The 23,469-nt window shown below is 40.9% G+C and overlaps 2 protein-coding genes across 3 annotated transcripts in view; both read right to left on the bottom strand.

Annotated features, from left to right (window-relative positions):
• lhfpl2a (LHFPL tetraspan subfamily member 2a) overlaps positions 1 to 5,199 on the bottom strand; it is a 39,949-nt gene extending 34,750 nt beyond the window's left edge. For both annotated transcript variants that reach the window (XM_035668529.1, XM_035668530.1), the window contains exon 1: positions 4,961 to 5,199. The gene's annotated coding sequence lies outside the window, so the exon portion shown is untranslated. The remainder of the gene's footprint in view (positions 1 to 4,960) is intronic.
• Positions 5,200 to 10,258: 5,059 nt separating this feature from the next.
• The window catches only part of arsb (arylsulfatase B), a 17,561-nt gene continuing 4,350 nt past the window's right edge, over positions 10,259 to 23,469 (bottom strand). Inside the window, exons 3-7 of the mRNA XM_035668340.1 lie at positions 22,851 to 23,072; positions 18,992 to 19,235; positions 17,692 to 17,762; positions 12,561 to 12,692; positions 10,259 to 11,537 (exon numbers count right to left, since the gene is read on the bottom strand). Coding sequence (XP_035524233.1) covers positions 11,278 to 11,537; positions 12,561 to 12,692; positions 17,692 to 17,762; positions 18,992 to 19,235; positions 22,851 to 23,072 — 929 coding nt within the window. The 3' untranslated portion in view covers positions 10,259 to 11,277. The remainder of the gene's footprint in view (positions 11,538 to 12,560; positions 12,693 to 17,691; positions 17,763 to 18,991; positions 19,236 to 22,850; positions 23,073 to 23,469) is intronic.

The raw sequence follows: 23,469 nt of genomic DNA, 5'->3' as shown, positions 1-23,469 counted from the left end.
CAATGCACAATCCGCTGTGATCTCGTTCGCGGCTTTAAAAGACTCCTTTCCACGACCTAAGCCAAAACTGAACATATGATACTGGCCTTATCGCGCATTTACACACACAGACTGCCTATTGTGGCCAGGTCGTAACCTTTTTCATCATCATACAGCTGCAAGTGACTCCAGCTTTAATCAATAATCAAACATGTCTGATAAGTTAAATAGAAAAAAAAAAAAGGAGGAAAACAGGAGATGTCTAACAGACATAAACTGAAGTGAACGTTAGAGTTTAACGAGTCTGCAGTTGCTCAGGGACTAGATAAAGTGCTGGAGGCCATGCAGCTGCAAAACCCTCCGTCCGTCTGCCGCGAATTCCCCTGAGACTGACCCCCAACTCGCCAACAAAGGAACAAAACCCGCTGCAGATTCTTTCTCCTCATTTCACCCGACAGGAGGGTCCAGGCCTCCTCCCCTGTCTATCTCCCCCTCTCTGCCCTCCACAAGTCATTCACTTCTTTGGATGTCTCTTTCTCTCTACGTTTCCATACAAGCTTTACAGTCGGCCTCCAACTGACAGAGGGGACAAGTGTTCGGGGTGAGGGCTTTTGTTATTTTGAGGACCCCACCCTGGTTTTTTTTCCCAGAAAACGGTTCGCTGGAGGGAAATGTACCCCCAGGAGAGGGGCTCATCCCTGGGTAGTCACAGGAGGAGGGAGGGGACCTGAGGACGGTTAGAAAACAACAAAAAAAGAGCGACCAAGAATAGCACCGGGGGGGAAAGGAGAGAGTTGGGTGATTAGCTTCACGTTGCCTAATCTAATCAGTGTGCATGACTGCCTCATAGTGTAGCACGGAGGTGAGGAGGTGGGGGAGATACGAAGAGAGTAAAACAGTTTTGTGAAGTATCATTCAGAGGGCTTGGGGGAGTTAAAAGTGACAGACAGGAGGACACATGGGAAAAGGTCATCGTGTAAAGGCTGCTGGACGCTGTTTGATGTCTTGTTTTGCTTCTCTGACAGGTTGTAAAACAATAATTCACTACAGGTGCCTCGAAAAGCCCCCAAAAAAAGACCCAAAACCAGTTGATCCAACCAGCAGATGCACACAAAAAAAGAGGTTGACAAGGGCTGGGCAATTAATCCAAAAACTTACTAAAAAAACAACATTGTGACTCCTTAATTTCGTGTGGGTATAAATTCACTCCTTAATAGTCGTCCACCCACCCCTAAAGGAGTACAATCTAACTATGGACCAAATTTAGTTAAGAGTTTCTTTTTTTCATCATTTTAATCAGACTCATGACTTTATGTTTCTTGTCAAATGCGAAAAACCTAATAAACCGTCCACTGTGAGAACAGAGGATCTTGTGCACAGGTGCATCTAAATGGATAATGTTTAAATCAATCTATGGCAGGATGAATGTGACATATAATTAAATTCAAAAAGCTGTTTGGTAGTAGGAACATTTAGATATTTGATCTTCAAATTCAAAAAATGAACAATGTATAAGCCCAAAATACACTGTCCAGGTGCAGTTTCTCTATCAGCTAACTGTGCTAATGTTTCCTTTTCCAAATGGAGAATTGCAAAAACTAGCTAGAGTTAAACTTAACGGTTAACCACAACACCAAAACCTCTCCGAAATAAAATGTGTGGAAGGATTTTGGATCATAATAATGTTGATAAACATGAGGATGTTTGCTGACTTTGTGAAAAAGATTTTAAAACCTGCTTTAGCATCACATTAACGTGAGCTTACGACTGACAGTAGAAGCACTGCACATAAACGAAACAAAAAACCAACATCAGTTCTTACAGTGCAGTTTGGGACACAGCTGGCTACATTCACATGAATCCAAGTTAATTACATTAGTTCAAATAGTTCTAACTAAAAAAAGTGACCCTAAGACAGACAGCAATGTTAAAATGTCAGAGAACAAAGCTGTACGTCCAGACAGTGACACAGATTTTTCCAGGACCAGTCTAACAATCCATCTTTCTGGATCTTTCCAGCCTTTCTATAAAATAAAAATTAAAACAAAGAAACAAAACTCGGACAACCAGCTGCTTTTAATTCATTTTAGAAGCTTGGAACAGAAAACCTAATAACGTAATGTGACCCAGTTTGAGATTTGTCTGAATTTTAAGACTTGTCTTCCTCGCATTACGTCAATTTTACAGCCAAATAAACAAGTCGTGTATTTAAAAAAAAACTCAGTGATGTCTTGGTTTTCGTTAGACCACTTCCTGTTTTATTGACCGCACTCGTTGAGAACCAGAAGAATAGCATGGGGGTGACATGAATGATGTTGGTGGGAAAATGAATGTTGTAACTTAAGTGTTACAAGCGCAACAGCTACAGTAGTCTGAGGGAATTCGATGCAAATAAACCTTGTTATCAGGACCATCTTACACTGGAGCATCAACAGCAGGGCTTCGCTGAAAACAAACTGTATTTCCAGATGTTAGTCCCAGCCGGCCGGAGTCGTGCTGGCTTTAACCTCTCGACACAGGAGCAGCCGTTCATTTAGCTAATTTCACACTCTGGACACGGTGACACTGCGATCCCGGGTTTGGTTTTAAGCACACACGGATAGTGCCCGGGGCTGATTTCTATCAGCGGGACCCACGCTTATTTAGGATCCGAATGCGTAAGAGAAGATGAAGCTGTAGTGCTCATTCCAGGAGAACTAGTACTAGACCAATCCCATAAACTTGCAAGCCAGCATCCTGGATTAATGACAAAAGGAGCATCAAAGCCGAGGAAAAAGGCACGAAACGGCAGATGATGTGGTTCTGCACGGACCAGTTGGCAGTTTTGTTTTGCATTAAAAGAATCATCTGCACCAAAAGGAGGCTGGTACTATTTTTTTTTCCATGCTTTGAAAGTTTACCATTCTGTTTAGAGGAAGAAAAAAAAAACATAAAAGAGGTTTTCCAAAGCATCTGCACTGCCTGGCTGCCAAATAGAGAGAGAGACTCATGTATTTTTTGCTTTTCTTGTGGCCTAAAACGGAGGAAAGGAGCGTTCCTGCAGGGTCGTAATGAATGAATTTAATGGGCCAAACACGGAGCCCTGAGGGACCACGTGCACTGGCACACACGCCGAAACCACCGGCAATCCCTTGACCGATTCCAACCGACCGCCATCTTTTAATGCAGCGATGACCTAAGCATCATTAAAAACATCTGAAGAAGAAAAAAAAAAGAAGAGAGAAATTACTAAGAAATGGTCTTGAGCTAATTACAGAATAAATAGACCAAGACCACACAGCCGAGGAGGCTTGCAACGGCTGCAACTTCTACAGCAGCTGGTTAATAAAAGTGACAACAGTACAACAATTTTAGCACGTTCAATTCACGGTAACAAAATGACAAGACGCTAATACTTGACACGTGTAGTGGGGGGAAAGAAAAGACAAGTTTCCTACCACAATGAATCAGAGCCTGAGGTTTTGGAACGAAAACACGACATCTCTCATGAACTGTTAAAACTTTACAGAAAAGGACATAAAAAAGATACAAAGTAGCAAAATACATGATAGTGTTCCGCACATTTGGTTACATTGTGTTCCGAAAGACGTCAAATATAAGAAGCCTCCCCCGAGAGACACACACACACACACACACACATAAACACTGGTTTACAGGTGGGACCAGTTCTCAGGTTTACTGTTGAAACACGACACGAAAAACAAGACGAGAATCTGTGTCACACTTTGTCTCACGACAGACTCTCTCTTGAAGTCACAATAAGCAGAGCAACCTTAGACCTTCAGGTGTCAGGTGTTTTGGGGTTAATGATGCTTTTTAAAAAAAGAGCTTTCATGGTAAATTAAACTTTGTTGTACACGTGAGATAATTGGCAGAAAGTTAGTCTGAATCATATGTAGCTCCAGTTTCTCAGTTGTGAGGATCTGTTGCCTTTATTTGTCTTATTTTGATGGTAAATACTTATTTTGATGAGCTTTAGAGAGATTACGTAGAGACATTTCACCATTTTCTGACGTTTTATAGATCAAATGAGGGTTTTAATGTTTCACATGTGTCTTTTCCATCTTGAATAAAACTTTTACAGGCAACAATGCACATGGTACAACTAAACAGACTAATAAAAGCAAAGGAAATTGTGTTTTTAAGTTGGATTTAGGGATGCAGATAATGATTATTTCCATCAGGGCTGTAAACTTTGGTCGATTAATCTGACATGACATGAGTCCAATTTAAAGTTTTGACCGTTGATCAAACAAAACTTTTGCAAACTTTATCTTGAGCTTTGAAGAGATTACGATGGACATATTTCAACATTTTCTGAAGTTTTATAGATCAAATTAGGCTTTTAATCTACACATGGTACGACTAAACAGACTAATAAAAACAAAGAAAATCACATTTTTAAGTTGGATTTAGGGATGCAACTAATGATTTTTTTAATCAGGGATGCAAACTTTAGATCGATAAACAATAATCAGCAACTATTTTGATAGCCAAAAGTCATTTCTGAGTGAACAAATGTGAAAAATCTGCTGCTTTCCCCTTGTCTCAACATTGTAGTAAACTGTATATGTTGGTGATTTTTGACTTGATGACATGAGTCCAACTGCAAAAACCCTCATATATCCAAGAAGTTATACCATGTGCATTATCCAACTAAAGACACTTTTACGAATTAAAACTGCAAACAAATGACAAATTCAATCTAAAAACTGTCCCACTGGATACAGATTAGGCTCATATTGAGCTGCATCGCCTGGTAAAGCATCAGTGTTGCTCGGCTTTCCTGCCACGAGTTTCCCCTCACAGCTCTGACAGAAAAACCTCCAAAACTACAACGTGGAAAACACTCTTAAAGTCTAAAGCCACAATGTATGCAGCTGAGAGTCTTCAACTGAGGCTCGTTTCACTGTTGTTACTTGCACAAAAGCAGTTTTCTGTTAAAAGAAAAGAGGCTTTTTTTTCTCTTGGATCTACTTACGTGTAACTGCTGGCTGTGCGATTTCTGAGAGCGACGCCTCTGAAATCCACAGAGTTTGAGGCTCTTCTTGTGTCTTCTCTTCTTGTGCAGGTTAAGTTTTCTCTGATTTGATCCTGACTTTGTTTTATTCTATTTATTTATTTGGCTTCCTCAGTGTCTCTCCGTCATCCTCTCCACGTTTTTCTCTCCACAGAAGGAATGAATGGCTCCGTCCTCCTCCTCCTCCTTCTGCCCCAGACAGACTACCGTTGGGAGAGAGGGATGGGGAGTGACTGACCCGTTATAGCTCCCTCCCCCTTTCCACCAATTACTGCTGCTCACTGCTGCGCTCATGAGCTTTAAATTATTCACTTACTGTCACAATAAGTGATTAAAATGCTGTGTGAGTGAGTGAAAAAGCTGCATTAAAACCAATATTTATCTAATTAAAGTGTGGGATCTGTGATTGGTTCCCATGCAAACATCATGGGAAAACAGTGGTGGAAAGTAACTTAAGTACATTTTTATGCTACTTTATACAACATTTACTCCACTACGTTTATTGGGTGAATATATAAAAATATATTGTATTAATAATACAGAAACTAAAGTAAATCTTGTGTATATAGTCCAATATCACAACATATAAAATACAATTGTTATACAGTGAATTCAATCATCCAACAGTATAAAACATGAATAATATTACCTATATTGTAGCCAACTACAACATTTAAATGCATCCTAAATGTTATTGCATTAATAATAATAATTTAATAGCATTAATACATATTAATTTAACAACAACAGAGCCCATTTTGGCTGCATAGTGAATTTGAATGACAGCGTTTTACTAGTACTTGAGTATTTTTAAATTGAGGTATTTCTACTTTTTACTTAAGTAAAATATCCGATAGATAAGTGATTGATTACTCTGTGACTGACTGTGTTGTTGGAGGATCTATTATCCATTTGCAGCTGAAACAAAGAAATCAAGATTAAAAAACAATATTCCTCAAATTAAAGGTTTTATATGTAACTTTCTTTAAACCGTCGTTAACAGTTGTTGTTGTTGTTGTTGTTGTTCCTGCTAGTTTTGTGGTGCATGTTACCCTACGAGCGGGAGTTGATGGACTGAGATACTAGTGCCTGTTGCACACTGTTGATAGTTGACACTGGCTATGAACCCGCAGGAGCTTGTGTTTTGTTCTCTATTAAAGAGCAAACGAAACCAGGTATCACCTCGTAGCTTCTTACAGAGGGCCGCTACAGTATTAATATAGCCAGCTACAACCCCAGGAGTTTGGATGAAGCACAAGTATACGTATGATTTCTTTGTCTTCTATAATAATCAGTTTGGGTTTTTGACAGTTAGTTGAAGACATCACCTTTAGGAGATTACAATGAGCATTTTACACTTTTTATAAACCAACCAACAGCTGTCTGGAAAACGGTCCAAATACAGTGAAAATCATGAAGTAATTTGATATGTAACGCAGTTGTTGTCTCTGATTGCACTCGCAGTATTACATGAACCTTTGAATAGTCTACATGTCACATTCTCTCTAAATCCTTGTCCTTAACCTTTCCCGAGAGGCTAACAGCTGACAGTCAACAGCCAATGCAGAAAGCTCACATACTGAAGGCATGTCAGTCTATATGCTGCACAGCCACACTTAGCATTATTTCCAGACATGTGTCCATGCGTGCACCATCTCCCATTCCCCAGTCTCCAGTCTTTTTCCTTATCGGTGCCAAATTCAGTATTTCCTGCTCATATAAAGGCGGTGTGGAGGATTGGCCCTGTTCGAAGAACAGGAACGGTGCAAGACAACAGCTTTTGTACATTCAAGCGCGCTTTGCACGACAGCGAACGAGCATGAATGGACTATTTTGAGACTGTTGTGACTAGGAGTGGAACAACTGGTGCCAGGACCTCAGTGCCCTCTTATTTGTGCTCCTCGGTCGGTCAAATGAGACTTGAATGGAGTGAAAACACAAGGGAAGTCTCATGACTCGGTCCGGGAGTTTCTGGCTAAACAGCCCTGCAGTTTATTGTCAATAATAACAGCCCTGATGTTATCCATCCACTCTCTGGGATCGCTGTGACTCTCACTGACTTTCGCTTTGACTTTCAGTCAGAATGAAAGCAATAATCTGCTCCAATAAATGCAGTTTGAGCTGCAGTGTAAGCTTCACTGTCTGACATCTGAATACTTAACAGGTATTTATGCTTATTTTAATTGGAATCTAGCAGCGTATTGTACTTTTAAATACAGTGTCTTTATTTTATAGATTCATGCTTTCCGAATTAAAAGATCCTATGTTTGTCCGGGTGTTGAAACCAGTGTTTAAAGTTCAGTTTCGGGGTGGAAACACTTCCGCTTTTGTTCACAGGGGTCGCCAGAATCAACACAAAACTAAAGTACTTGTAGGGGCTTTAATCTGTACAATAGTGTAAAAAATATCCACAAATAGTCCGACACACATAAAACTCTAACATGTAATTTTATACACTTTGGTTTTTGCACATATTAAAGGTCCAGAGTGTAACATTTAAGAGGATCTATTGGCAGTAATTTAATGTAATATTCATTTGTATGTTTTCATTAGTGTATAATCACCTGAAAATAAGACTTGTTGTGTTTTTGTTACCTTAGAATGACCTGTTTCTATCTGCAGAGGAAGCAGCCTGGGTGTTATACACTTTCTGTAGTAAAATGTTCTGTAGTAATCAGATGAGGGACCCTGGGACAAAATCTTATTAAAAAAAATGGGGGTTTGTGGTATAATTTGTGTCAGTTTAGTGGCGCTAGACATGAAAAAGTTTTAAAAACCCACTGAGATAAGGGACATATACTGAGAGCACGCTCTGCCAAAGACCTTTAACCGTAACTTAAAACCAAGGAGGAATTAACTCTTATCTTCTAAAGGCTTTCTGCCATGTAATTACTCTTAAATGTGATTATACGATTTAGAAACAAGTGAGATACGTTCTGTTATATGAAAGACATTTTAAAAAGCATTATTTTGTTATTAGCATAACAGTTTAAGGATCCAGTCTAATAACACCTCCTTTTATCAGCCCCTGCTCTGTGGTGGTCTGCCTACACTGTGAGGGACTGTTGGGGGGGGGGTTTCTTTCTTTCTTTCTTTCTTTTTTTTTGTTTTTTGTGAGGTGTGATGAGCTGTCGGATTTCCCCCCTTCGAGGCTCAAGGTTCAACACATTCCTGGCTGCACTGGTCAGTATGATTTTAATCTGTTTTCACAGGCAGGCAGCACAGACAGACACAATCTTGTTTGGAATTCCAGTCCCCACTTCACTGCGAGACCTTCAGTGTCTCCTCGTCGACATACCAGAGTGGGGCATCAAGGGTGGCAGACGTTTCTTTTCTCATGTCCCACATGTGCTCACTATCGCTGGCTATCATATCTCCACACTGTCATATCTATCCAGGAGGCATCACACTTGAGGCTCACACATAGCTTTGTCACAGCTGAAAAAACAAAACGTAAAAAAAAAAAGGAAAGAGGGGAGTTTGGGCGACGTCAGAGGCCGGTGAATCACGGGTGTTTGATTCAGGAGAGGAGATTGTGTTTGTCACTTCACGGGGCCCCCAAGTCAAAGTGCAGGATTAAGTGTGAAAGACACACCAAAACCACTTTGAGAAGTATGAGGAGGAGGAGATGAGCTTGTGACACCGCCGAGGTTGGCTGCTCTTAATGACAAGCGTAGGGGGTGAGAAGATGGAATAACTTGTCAGTTCAACCACAAACGGGGTATGAGAAGTGCAAAAGCGGTCTGAGAAAACTCGCAAGGCATCGGGGGGTTTTAGATGGATGGTGAGCAGTGGCAACATCTAATTAAATGAACTATCCCATCATGCTGAAATGCAGAGTTTTGATTGTAGAGTAAACTAACAGAACGACAGAGTGACAAATTTATAGCCTTGGCAATGTCAGCAAGTGCTTTCTCAGAAACATCAAATAATCGTGTGGTTTTCTGGTAGTCGCCCATTACCAAAATCCCAGTTTAAATTCTATTTAACAGCCACTTTGGTAAATAGTGGTCTATTTTTAAAAGTAAACTTGAACTCTCAAAATTGGAAACCACTTTTTCTTAAAACGCAAGAAAGTACACAAATAATTTACCAAAAAAAAAGTAGATTAGGGTTTTAAAATTTGAGTATGTGAGTGGCATTACAGAGTCGCCTTGGGCAGGCCATATGGGGGGGTGGACTGCCGCTAAATAATTAAGTGAAACACGGCCTAAAATCTCCAAAGACACTCATTAATTAAGCATCAAAATTCATTCTGGGACAAAACAATCGACGACTCAAGGTCCACTTACTGAGCTTTTTTGGATGGAGTTTATTCGGTGGCTGTCGAGACTTTTAGGATCAGAAGTCGTAAGAAGTGTTACGGATTAAATAATTAACAGCTACTGAGCTCACATGTCATCATATCCAACTCTGAGACAACTGAGTCGACTCAGTCTGTTGATGAAGACCAAGTGATATGGTTGAAAGCTCTGGAAAAAGGTAGGAAGTGGACTTGAGTTGTCAAACCACAACATTGGGAGGAGTTTATGTAGTTTCCAAACATCCATAAAAGAAATACTTTAGCGTACAAAGACGAGAGTGGTATCGATTTTTTCATCTATCACTCGGCAAGACATCAAATAAGCATATTTTCCTAAATGTCCACCTCTTCCTTTACTGGTAGACTCCACAGCTTTGACTATAAATTAGCCGATTGTTTCTAAAAGCACAAACTAGTCAGTGACATCAACTAATCTGCTAATAGCAAATAGCGCTACTGTTCTCCACAGTAACCAGCATTGTTGTTTGCTTTGCTCAGCTGCCAATCAGTTCACATGGCAGGTTAAGGGTCACAGCTCACATTAGGACAGGGCCGCCCACTCTCTGCAGGGAGCATTTCCTGTGGTAGTCTGCACGCTGCTGCCAATGGGAGGTCAATCACCAAGGGCCCAAAGGTCAAACAGGGTGTATGTATTAAGAAAATTAGTTTCTGCCACTTAGATTCCAAATATGCAAAATATCCCGTCTGATTTTTACGCTTTAGTAAACACAGAAGATATATCACTGTATCTCTAAATGACCTCAGAGAGCACATTCACAAACGACTGGCATGTGGGAGGTTGTTGCTGAAGTCATAATATAAAGGATACCTGAAGAGCACAAGAAATTCTTCACATTTTCAACCTCTAAACAGAAATCTAACCCATTTAGCACCGACGCATTAACTTTAAGGCAACTGGACGGGAAACAAGTGACCTAAAAAATACAAAACAGCACTTGTAATTAGCTAAATTCTCATTTATTATTTATTTGTTTCCAGAACAAATAAACCTGGCAACAGACTCCAGAAGGCACTTACAAATAGTGGTGTTTAAAATTAATTTAAAACAAACAAACAAACAAACACAAAAGAGTGCAGTTCATTTTATAAAACATACTTTAAAACCTGCAATAATGAATTCTTTGGTGATTTAGGGGCAATGCAACAAGCTGTAAACACAACACTGACACATTATCACCTGATAAGGATATGGCTGTTAGCAAACAGCAGATACCGAGCAACATTAGAATTCATTAGCACTACTTACTTCATTCTCATGTCCTACATCTTGTAATCCTTCCTCATTAAAACATGTTTGACAAAATATAAAGCAGAAAATATCTTTAAAAGATACAACATGGTGCTGAATGGCGATTAAAATCAGGTAACTACAGGTCTCAACTAACCCCTGAGAAAAAACAAGTTCCTGCTGCTGGTGGAAACGACGCAGACGAGAGCAGTGAAATCTTTAGCTGAAAGATGCTGGAAAAAAGGTGGGTTTGTAGTCATTTTATCCATTGTCAACATAAAAAATGTTGATTAGTGCTGCTTTAAAGCTCCAAATCTTGGTAAAAATCAACATTACGTGCCTCTTATATCTCTTAACACCATCAAATGCTTTCCTTTTCTTCTTGTATAATCTATAAAAAGCTCAAGTGTTTTGACAGCTACAAGTAACTTGCAGTTTCTCAACAGTAGATAAATAAAATACAAATACCTGAAACAGCAGGGAAGATGCTCTTTACAAATCAGTAACATGTGTATCTTTACATAATCACTTTAAATAAAGCTCTGAAAGTGTCTCAGACGTTGGACACAGATCAATAATTACGGCGGCATCTGGCAGTCAAGTTAATGACTGAACTCCTCTCCTGGTTGTACGGATGATTTGGCATGATGATTATCTTTTAGTTAGAGTAAGAAAATATTTCTAAGACTTCACATTTCACAGTAAACAAAGCATCGTCATTGTCATCTAAGCCCAGGGTCCCCAGGCGCCAGTGGGGCCTGGGTCACATCTGGGGTCATCAGCGGGGAAATTTATTGGCACGGCACTCTTCTGGTAGCTGTAGAGCCTTTTGAGGAGATAATCCACCACTGTAGGGTACTGAGCGGATACTTCATTCCTCTCCTCTGGATCTTTTTCTATGTCAAACAGCATCACTTGCTTCAGCGAAGGCACATCCGAGGGGCTGGAGCTGTTGTCGCCGGGTCGGGGGAACCAAACGTCACAACCTGGAGCACATAAGTACAATTTTGAGGTGCCTTTCTTGAGTATTTCCTTTGAATGCAAATAATAAAAGTTTAGTAGTATTGTAGTTTTTACTCCGCTACAATAATAAAAAGATAAACAATAAGCTTCTAAAATAAAATACTTTGTTAAAGATTCAAATCAGTGGATCCCAACATTTTTGGCTTTTGACCGCTGACAAGTAAAAGCAGTGTCTAGTTGGGGCCCCTTGTCACATTTCTCTATGAGTTGTTAGCAGTTCCACCAAAGCGATATTTCCCCTCTAAACTCCTCTGTTGGTCCAAAAGAAATGATTTTTTTCCTGCTCCATTAATCATCTCACAACCCTTTGGAGGGGTCAAATCCCTGTAAACAAAGCACCCACAAAAAAAAATGCTGCTTATACATTCATACACAATTATTACCAATCTGATGTTATATGTACCCTCTTTTTAAATATGTTTGCAGCCAAGTTACCCCGACCAGCTTAAAACATGTTTGGTAGAATAAAAATATCTTTATAAAAGATGTACAATACATTTAAGAAACACTGTCATATACAATAATATATCAGTCACAGCTGCCTTTGTTCTATGTAAGGAGTACTTTTACTTTCAATATTCTACTCTTCTGTACTTTTACTTAAAGCAGCAACAAGAAACTCTCATTTTGTGTTGATTTTGGCGGCACCTGTGGACAAAAGCGGTAATGTTTGTACTGCCTTGTTTCATTGATTTCAAGGTAAATCCAACCCGGTGGCAAATATTAAGAATAACTATATAGAAATAACCAATCTTCTCTCTGATCAGGTCATATAGAGGCATCAGTATTAAACAGAGACTAGTTAAAAACTAATTGTTTAAGTGGGACCTTTTGGCATATATTGGTACTTCTACTTAAACTAAAAGGACACTTCATCCAGCAGTGATTAGCAGAGATAAGAAGTGAATGTCTGTTCGTAAGTATGCTTGATTTTCCGCTCCCCACTTAGACTAAACATGTCATTACGGGTGACAGAAGATACTGACCTGGGTAGCCCGTCAGCAGCTTCCAGTTTGAGGATCGAATGGCGGCGTGAATGGACACATTGAAGCCAGAGTTGGCCCGGGAGTCTCCGCTGCCCACCTGAGCCAAAGTTAACCGACGCTTCATGCCAGGACCTGCAGAGAGCAGAGGACAGAGCTGATCATGGAGGTCATCCATTGTTAAAACAACTAGAAACTGCTGATCAAGATGATATTAGACTACCACTGGACAAAAGGCCTTCTGTGGATGTCTGTGTAAACCACACTTGTAGGTAGACTGGCACCAAATGTCAGCGCATACCTGAGAATCAGGATCAAGTGAAGGTGTGAAAATAAAATAAACTTAATAACAAACTTTTTGTGCAGTAAAAAGCAACAGTGAAACAGTAGGAATTGAGTTGGTTCAAAACAATCCTCCCCTTTAAGGACAGAAATTGTGTGAATTTTCCTCAAACACATGGAACTTTTTTTGGGGGGAGGGCTGGAGGGAATTTGACAAATATGGTGGTAATGTGGTCAACTCAGCACCAGTCTTTCATTTCTGCCAAGCACAATGAATAATCTGCCGTTACTGCAAGCGGGCAGATGGGAAAAAAAACGGTAAGCAAATGAGGAACAAGGGTCACGGTTACCAACTGGCATCATTTTACCAGTTTCATAAGGCAAAAGTAAATAATTTATCCTCGTTCTGAGGGTGTCCAGACATTTCTGCAGCCTCCTGCCACGAGCTATTTCTGCTCTTACGGAAAATATCTCTCCCAGAAGTGAACACACTCCGGCCTTGAGAGCATTCTCAGGTTCATGCCGTGGCTGACCCCGACAATGTGGTCCTGATTAGACAGATTTGCAAGTAATTTCGTCGTCCTGACACTGTCAAAAACAAAGCATTTCCTCACATTCTCAGCGCACGGACAGATCCCCACCCACAGAAATCCCACGTTCCCATCGGAGCTTGTTTTATAGAGTCGATTCGACCACAGCGACATGACTGGAGAATTAAAACATTTCCGATCTCAGCGTTTTTGCGACCACATGATAAAAGCTCTGACAGTGAGTTCTTCACTGATCATTGCGCAAATGACATGTGGGTATCCTAATTGTTCTCACATGCATTAAAGCCGCGTTGCTCAACACGGAGCGATCCCTGAAACAAACAGTAAACAACAGACCCGCAGTAGTGCCAGATTCAGGTGGTAATATCGTAATGTAAGCAGGTGGAATGATAAATGATTTGGACTCAGGGTTAAATTCATTTTGGGGGGCTCTAGCTCTTCTATGCTTGCTTTTTTTTAAGGAAAGAGGCCTCAAATGCCAACACACACTGTCCATTTCTTACATTCATTCTTTGCACGAGCACAGGCTTTGCTCATCTGGATCCACAGCGGGGAGAATCCACAAATGGGCTCAAGAAGAAGGAAGGGGAGGGACAGCGGGAAGAGACCCTCAGAGGGAAATTTGGGGGGTGATTTAAGGCTTGGGCCCAGTCCAGGGTTTCTTCCCGACAAGCGAGAAGTTCAGGGACCCCTCTGTGACCCATTTAGTCGGGATCCCTCTTCTCACACAGAGCGAAGGATTTTTGAAAAGCAACTTGAAAGGATAAAGTATGTTAAAAAAAAGCCTTTTCATGAGTTAAATAGAGAAACCTGAAAAAGAAGCATAAAGAGAGGCTGAAAGAAAAGGAGAAGTAACGCAGAGAGCCGGGGGTCTCAAAGAAGAGAGGCTGCGTTAATGGGAAAGAGGGAGGAAAGAAAGGAGGAAGCTCAGGCTGGAATGCATCAGGAGGAACTGGTTGTCAACTGTGGTGGCGGACGATAAAGATTCAAACATAAAACATGAAAAGCTTGTAAAGCAGCAGTGTTGTTCTTAACTGGGTTCTGTTATCATCCCAATGATTTAGATGGTAATGACCAGCAGTGAACTTACAATGCCGATAATTTCAGCTCCACTGGGCCTAAAGCTTGTATAAACAGCCACGACTCAAAAACGCTATAAATCAGTGATGGGACGTAGATATTTAAACTGAGGTTATCTGGGTGTCTCCCAGTCGTTCTTCTTTACTTTGTTTATATTCATTTCATTTTATTGTCATTATTCTCGACTATGTGTAATGTTAAAGGATTTACTCGTAGTAACAAACCCTGAAGAGAATTAATACCAAAATCTGCAGTTCCTCTTCAACCTGACTGCCCCAGAGTGGTTTGTTACACAGAATCATTTGGGAAGTCATGGCAGAGGATTGGATGAACCATCCGTCCATCACAGGTGAACTGTATTTTACTGTATAATGCAGTCAAACTCTTACAGAAGTCAGAAAAAGAGTAAAAAGTCTTCAGTGCTGTTCTTTGATCTTCTTTCAACGAAGAAATACTCTCCAGTTCTGATATAACTGATGCTAACAGCTGCTACGCTAACCTATTTAGCAGCTGCCATTGTTGTTCTCGAGCCAACAGTCACACACACCTAGTGTTAAACCACACCAAAACCAAAACAGAGCTAAGAGGAGGGTAAATATTGGACTTGGTGATGAGAAGGAGTCCAAATGAATACTAACATTACTCCATGTGCTGCTAGATGTGCAAATAGGCAACTGTTTGACTAACATGTCCACCATATGAACTATGCCAATTTTGTGCATGTAGTGTTTGTTCTGCTACACCTAAGTGGCCAAAATAAATCAGTTAATGATGCTTTAAATTGCAGAATTGACCCTTCTGATGTAGGACAAGCGTGCCACTGTCTGGACCCTACACTACCTACCATTAAGGCTTTTAAAAAAAGTATATGTGGGGAAAATATGCTCAATCTTTCCCCATTTTCTCTCAATGTGGAACGACCACTTCCCCATCCTTCCTCCTTTTGTCCCTACAGCCCACTCAAGGTCCCCAGTTTGAAAACCACTGTACCTCCAGGAGATGAACGTTATGCCTCTACGGCGGAACAAAGGGAACTCATCTGTTCTGACGACCCATTATGTGCCCATTATGCTACATCTGTGAAACATTTCAGCCCAAAAATGTACTCCTCCTATACCTCTACTATTTTTAAACATGTAACTTAAGTGCAGCACCTTCCACAATGTCAGAAATAGTGGCCTCAAACCGGGACCAGGACCACCTAATATTAAAGTGGTTTAGACAAGAATGAGACCACTCAACTGTGTTTGACAGCAGCAAAAAAAAACAGACAGTCACAAGACCTATTTCCTGGAAACCTCCCTACAATCACAGAGTTTGAACTGTAAGCACACACACACCCTGCCCTCCAACGTCAACTATCTCAGATTACAACACTGTTGACTCATTACAGATTCAACAGAGGACTGATTAGAATTTCAACCTTGTGCTATCAGCAGTTCCTCACATGTAAACAGAATAACAAACATTTTATGAGGGACAGCAATCAGGAAATGTGGCTAAAATGTGAGAAAAAATAAAGCTAATTAAAGGAATATGTTCTTAAATGATTCAGATAACCTTTAAGTGGAAGAAGTCTCATTGTAATTAAAATAATAAATCATGACATTAAAGTAACACACATTTAAAATCAACTCACCTCCAGCCAGATTCCTCATAAACTTTAATCCACTCAAACAAATTTTCAAACTCTCATAATAAACACACAACGGGGCTTTTCTACGACGCTAATGTGAGTTTAGTCAAATGTTATGTAACACACTATTCTTAGGCCCCAGTCTGCTTTGACTTGAGTTAATTGGATTCACGATGTCTGGTATTTGTGATGAATACCGACTCAAACAATGAGCCCTTGATACTTGTGGCCATGTTGGGAAGAAAGTAGTAGAATTATAACATTAGAAACAAAAAGAAACACACACACACACACACACACACACACAATAGACATCATGCACACAGAGAGGAGGAGAGGCTACATCAGGTTTCCATCACCTCGACGTGCTTTATCAAGTTGTTGTCGCTGGCACGTGAATAATGGCTGAAATGGTTTAAAGTGGCTAACAGTGTGCATGTACTGGTTGGCTCCCACAGTTCGAATACATGCAGGTTAGGTTAACTCGTGAGAAATGGTTTCCAGAAGGGCTTGTAAGACGGTCGAATACTAGCTAAAAACTCCCTTCCTGTAATCTAACATTCACTCACACTTCATGCTGTGATTGGTACGACTCCAAACGTCTCTCTCTACAGCTCTTTGTTCATTCCTGACACAACTATTTTTGTCCCTTTCAACTAAGTGCAACACTATGAATGTCTCCCAGGAATGACGGTCTGAAAATGTGCGCTGTTCTCCCTGAATTTAAACAATACTGTGTCGGCCCTCTCTCTTTTCACTTCTCACTTTGGATCAGCTACAAACATGATTGGACAACACGTCAACAAGTTCAAACCACGGCTTCTTTCTCACCTCGGTATAGCTGACGAATCACGGCGTTAAAGTGGATGTGAATGTTACAGAAATGAGCATATTTGGGCCCTTATGCACCGCAGCGCTTGGAGCAATATACTAATATTAGCATGCTAACAAGGACACAAACTGATGTTTAGCAGGTATAATGTTGTCCATGGTTACCATCTTAGTTTAGCATGTTAACCTTTGCTGATAATTAACACTGTAGAGTACAAAGAAACACGGCATCCACAATTAACAAATCCACAAAGAAAAACAAACAGCAATTAAATAAATAATACATGACAGGTTACACACTCAGCACGGCCCTTTGTTTAGAGCAGCAATAGCTGCAGGGATTAGGCAAGGAAGTTAAATAATCAAATTCTGCTATGAATATTTTTCGCAGTGAATCTCTGCATGTCCATCAGTGTTTGTCATGTATAAATTCGGTTAGCTCACCTGGTAGAGTGCGTACCACTTATCAAAGCTGAGTCCTCACCTCAGCAGCTTGAGCGCTTTACTGCACGTCAATCCTCTCTCCCCCCTGAACTTCCCTGTCAATCACTCTTTACCAGGTCTGGTTTGGATGCATACATACACACACTGCACATACACAGCTTCACACAGTGTGGGAACTTGACTTCAACAAATCCACAGATGAAACCCTGCTGGAGGTATTAGGCCTTAATCTTACGTGCTCTGATGACAGTAGAGACAAGACTGGGAAAAGCCTCAGCTGTGTTCATTGGATGTATGCATGTGAACTTACACGGAGCGATGTCGATATACTGAGGGTCAATGTTGTGCAGCAGCTCCAGTCTGGGTGAGGCAAATCCTTTGCTGTAAGATAAAAAAAGGCAGTGTGACTCTTTAACATATGGATACACAACCAACACACACACACAGCACGATGTCTGACTCATGCACTGTAAAATCCTCTGGGATCTGTAAATCTAAACCAGCTGGCTGTTGTTCATCAGGCAGTCATACGCTCTGACCGCACTCCACCACAGAGAAAACACACTGCTCTCGCTGACCACAGTGTCTGATAACACAACTAAAATAACTCTCGCTCTCTTCTGCCTGCCTACTGTTCCGGGGCCTTCATTTGGTTTTTAATTTTACCGGCCGAGCTGTGAGGCTGCTGTTTGTCTGTAACAGAAGCGCCAATTAGAAACCTAAATGAAACTGTAAAGCAGTGAAAACAAAACAGCAGTTTGCGCTCTGCGTTGCTGTGCAGCTCACACGGCAACGCCAGCAGCCTGGCGGTCAGCTGACGTGCGTCAGCCAATCGAGTCAAGTGGAGGCTGTGAGTAGTAGTTTGTGGTCCAGGCTAAGCCTTGATTTTCTGCTGGGGCTCTGCTGCAGCCCTCAATTTCACCTTCTTCACTGTGTCCACATTTAGTTTACAAATACAATGTGTCAGTCAAACAGGACTCAGTGACAGCTTGTGTGATTGTGATGACCTGCACACAAACCAGCACGGAAAATTCATCTGTGGTCTGACAGCAGTTGCATGCGACTTATTAAATCACTCTTTGCAAAAGTTCTCTGGAACATAAAAGTTAAACTGATTCAATATGTTACATATAAAAGAATTAAAACGTCTCAGGTATGTTGCCACATAAAAGGATTTGTAGCTAAACTAATTAGCTTATCCAATAGCAGGCTTTCGGAGGTCTTAAGAGGCAGAGGTGGGGATGGAGAGAGGATAAGAGAAAAGAAAGAAAGGGATGGAAGGACTAAAGATTTGTGTGAGAATGACTGATGGAATTTCCTTCTCTTTGAGCTCCCATTGCCACAGTAACAAAGGGCTTATTGAAGGAGCAGGGGCTCTGACAAGAAAAAGACGCTGGGTCAGGGAGACAGGCAGAGGGAGTTGGAGCGAGAGCACATGGGGGGGGGGTCGGAAAGAGGCACAAAGAGAGGGCAGCCTGTCAAAACTCAAGAGCTGGTATCGCTCATGCTGTAAACTCAGACCGCAGGCTGCTGACCTGCCACCCAGGAGACATTCTCAGCTGGGAGTTCAAGTCCCAGATGTGTGAGACCTGTACAATGGCCCGGCTCACCTGATTGTGTTCCACACGTTGAATCCGTCCAGTGGCTTTGTGCCGTTGGTGCTCCCTCCCGCCAGGCCGACGAGTGTTGGCAGCCAATCAGAGATGTGGATGAGCTCGTGGCTGACGGTTCCCTGTTGCTTCAGAAGCGGGCTAGCGACGAATCCGACTCCCCGGATCCCTCCCTCCCACAGTGACCACTTCCTCCCTCGCAGTGGCCAGTTGCTGCCACCGCACAGTGTTTGACCTCCGTTATCTGTCAAACAACCGGAGGGACAAAATGTAATCACACGAGGGGAAGAAAGACAAAGGGAATTTAAATCAGTGAATATATAAAAGGCATAAAGAGTGAGATCTGGAGAGGTGTCGGTATACTGAATTAAATGCAATATTTCCACAGACTGGAGAGTGCAGAGTGGTGCAGAGTGTGGAAATATTGTTTTTAACATTGTGTTTAGGGCCCTGGACAAACATTCTATCTTTCCAGACAGAAAGTCGACTGTCTGTTTGATCATGAAAACATCTTTGAAGATGCAACCCGCTGCTGAATAAAAAATATAGGTAAAAAATATAGTTTCCTTTAAGGTTTGGGAAGAGAACGATATCCAACCAAATCACGGACTATCGTACTGAGTGCTGAGCACATATAGAGAGCTACAGACATGATCTGTGAGGTTGTGCCATAGATAAATAATGAGATCCAATTCAATTTAAGGAGAATGCTCGCCTGACGCATGCATCAAAAACCTTTTTTTGTTATTACAATTCATCCTGAGGAGGATATGAATGTGCGTTAAATTTAATTATCAATCCATCTAATAGTTGCTGAGACATTTCACACAAAACTACAAGTGTGAACCTCATGGTGGCGCTAGAGGCAGAAAAAAAGTCATTAAGATTCATCCGCTGGGAACCATGTACAAAATCCTGTACAGAATTTACACTTAACCATCTGATAGATCTGGATAAGTGACCAGCTGGTGGCGCTACAGGAAAAGGTCAGGCGATCACCGAACTCATTACAATTCATCCTCTTGGGAAAATGAACGTCTCTACCAAACGTCATTGCAATCCATCCAGTACATGTGGAGATATTTCAGTCTGGAACAATGTGGTGGAACGACAAACACTGCCTCCTATTGAGTCATAACACGAGTGTGGCTAAAAACAAGTGATCTAAGACATTAAAACAACACGGCACTGTCGGTCCATTTGTCTCCCTTGTTAGACAAAAACTCCTGCACAATATCCAACCATTACACAAGTGCAAACACACACACACACACACACAGGCAGTTAGAGACCGGCTGTCATCATCCCAATAAGTCCAGTCCAGTATAAACACACTTGTCCAATCACATCCAGGCAGGGCTCCCCTTTCAGCAGAAGAGTGTCATGCAAGTCCAGGAAGTAGTCTGCCCCGATTCCCGAACAGTTCTGGAAAAGACCGTCTGCTCCCTTAATGCCTTTTCAAGCTGCTCTGGCTCTCCACCGGGCCAGCTCTCCCTTTCCCAGCTTTCACCTAAAAGCTCATTTGCTTACAGTAAAGTTGTTTTTTGCAGAAAATTTCATCATATAGGAATTTCAAGGTTAGGCCCTCGTTTATTTCCTGTTAAGTCTGACACATGTGGGTCAACAGTAACAGCTTTAACATGAGTAAATGTTAAACTGTAAGCTGGACTAATAAAGCCACTGACAGGCCTTATTGATATCCGGTAAGGGATGTGTGCATTTATAAGCTATATCACTGGGAGGCAAAGTCCAATATTACATAACCGGTGCTCATCGCATTGACACAGAAGCAGGAAGTATTCAGGAGTTTTTCCCCCTTCAGCTTCATCAGCAGAGTCTGCCCGGCATATGGCTGGCTGAATGCTTCGAGTTAGAGCCAAATGTGTGGAAGAACAATGAAACAGGCCACCTACCGCAGCCTCCACCACGGGCATAAGAAAAACCTCGCACTTTACTTTCACAGCATTGTTCCTGTCTCCTAATTACCCTTTAAAAACACCCCCCTGCCCTAAAAATAACCCTCAAAAGGAGTTACCTACTTCAGATGCAATTCATTACAAGTTTCACATGTGGAAACCCAAGAAGCAAGCACATGTTTAGATGATGCTGCATACCTTGCTCTTCATCAGAAAGTCTATATGACGGGTAATTTAGGAGGTTCAGGGGCGTATATGAGGAGATGAGCCAGCTAAAAGTCAGAGTGATTTCTCTCTGTAAATCTCCAATCCTGCTTGCCAATGAGTCTAACTACATAAAAAAAATCCCCATTAGAACAAATACAGCATAACACTGCTCTCTAGTGGGCATCCAGAGTATTACAAAAGCTATTTTCAGTGTAACCAGACCAGGATTGGTGGAGAATTATGGTGCTAGAACAGTGAAATTAGGATTTTGGCATTGAAAATAAAAGTTGGCATTGAAAACAAAACCTGAATTTAAAAAGTAAAACACTGGCATTGAAACACATCAGAGGTTTTTTTCTGCACAGTGCCAATAGAACTTCTTTCAACACTGATATCTTACACGTTTGGTGTTTCGCAATTATTCTCTATGGGCCTAAAACAGTGACATTATAATTTTGGCATTGAAAACAAATCCTGAAATTAAAAAGCAAAACATTGGCATTGAAACACTTGTAATTGTTGTCAGGTTTTTTCAGTACAGGGCCAATACAACATTTTTCATTCACGTTTGGTGTTTCTAATTATTCTCTATGGGCCTGAAACAGCAACTTTATAATTTTAGCATTAAAAATTAAATTTTGCATTGAATTGCTTATAAACTTAATTAATAATAAATTAATAATAATAATTGTTTATGCTTTTTCAATACAGATATCTTTTGCATGTTTGATGTTTCTCAGTTAGGATCTTCAGTCACTCTCTCTTTCATGGGCCTAAAACAGTGACATTATAATTTTGGCATTGAAAACAAATGCTCAACTGAAAAAGTAAACACTGGCATTCAAAGGTTGTATTGGCACTTTACTTAAGAAAAAATCTATGTGTTTCAATGCCAATGTTCAGGATTTGTTTTCAATGCCAACTTTTATTTTCAATGCCAAACTTATAATATCACCGTTTTGACCCCAATAAAGAAATGACTGAGGATCTCAACTGAGAAACAGGCCAAAGGATGCTCATCTGTTTCCACGTGGCCTTCCCTATTGACCATCGTGTAATAAAATTATGTTATCTAACTCTCTGATGCTTTAACTCAATAAACCCGTCACCAGGCTGTCACCTGAACTCCTCTCGACTCTGGGAAAACTGGCTTTGATGCGCACAGAAAACGTGGTTTTGAGTCTGTGCACATAAAATGTAATTGCTCTTTACTTAGCGCTCTCTGATTTGGTTTCCACTCTGGAACACAATGAAAGACTCAGATGGAAAAAAAATAAATAGAAGCCGTGGAAAATATATCAACATTCCCAGAGCGTTTCACCTTATTATCCTATCTATGTATTAAAAACTTCACTCTTTCATTGTAGGTTTCCAATGAAATTGTAGAAGTTAAATCTAATAAAGTCAAGTTAAACAATGAGCAGCATTTGCTTACATCTTTAAAAAACGTTTCCACAAGACTCTAGAGGAGATAAAGTGTTCATTATTCGTCACTATTACTGCATCATCTAAGTGCCTTAATGCTAATCTAATGAGCTGTAACTACATCACTGTACGCTCAGTCAGACATAACATCTTCATCCTTAATTAAGTTCAAACCTTTAGCTCGTGACTGTCTGTTGTTGCCATGACATTCATCTTCCCCAGAAGGTGAATCTTAATGATTTAAGTGATCCTCTGTCTGTTCCTCTAGCACCAACATGAGGTTCATCCAGCCTCTCAGTACAAAAACATACCAGTGGAGAACACCAGGATCGTGTTGTCCCAGAGTCCTTCCTGCTGCAAAGCCAGAGTGATGTTGCCCACTGCCTCGTCCATGGCCGACACCATGCCTGCGTACAGCCTGCGCTCGGGGTCTTTGATGAAACTGTAGGGGGCCACGTAGCGCTCGGGCACCTGCAGCGGTGCGTGGACTGCTTGCAACGCCGCGTAGAGGAAGAGAGGCTGAAAGATAAAGACTCACATAGGACAACTACAGCAACCAAAACAATACTCCTTTTATAGTCAGAACTGTGACCATGACCTACTGTGGCCACTAGATGTCGCACTACGGCAGAACAGACTCATTTATTGATCATAGCTGCTTTAAGAAGTTGCATAGTCTCACTTTAAGAGTATTTAGTACATACTGTATGTTAGTGTATGGTATTTAAATGAGACACAGATAAAGAAAGTCTCACAGGAAGGAGAAATAACTCCTCTTTATCAACTGCTGTTAGATTAGATTAGATCAGCACAAGTTTCTCACTAAATGATGATAATTGATTAATTTAGTGATGGATTCTGAACATTTGAAATGTAGCATTTAAGTGTTTTTACTGTTGAAAAGTTGTTTAATTATTCACACCCCTATAT

This window comes from Morone saxatilis, unplaced genomic scaffold, assembly GCF_004916995.1.
Source record: "Morone saxatilis isolate NCDOM2014 unplaced genomic scaffold, NCSU_SB_2.0 Contig21, whole genome shotgun sequence".
NCBI lineage: Eukaryota > Metazoa > Chordata > Actinopteri > Moronidae > Morone > Morone saxatilis.
This window is presented reverse-complemented; position numbering and strand designations above follow the sequence as displayed.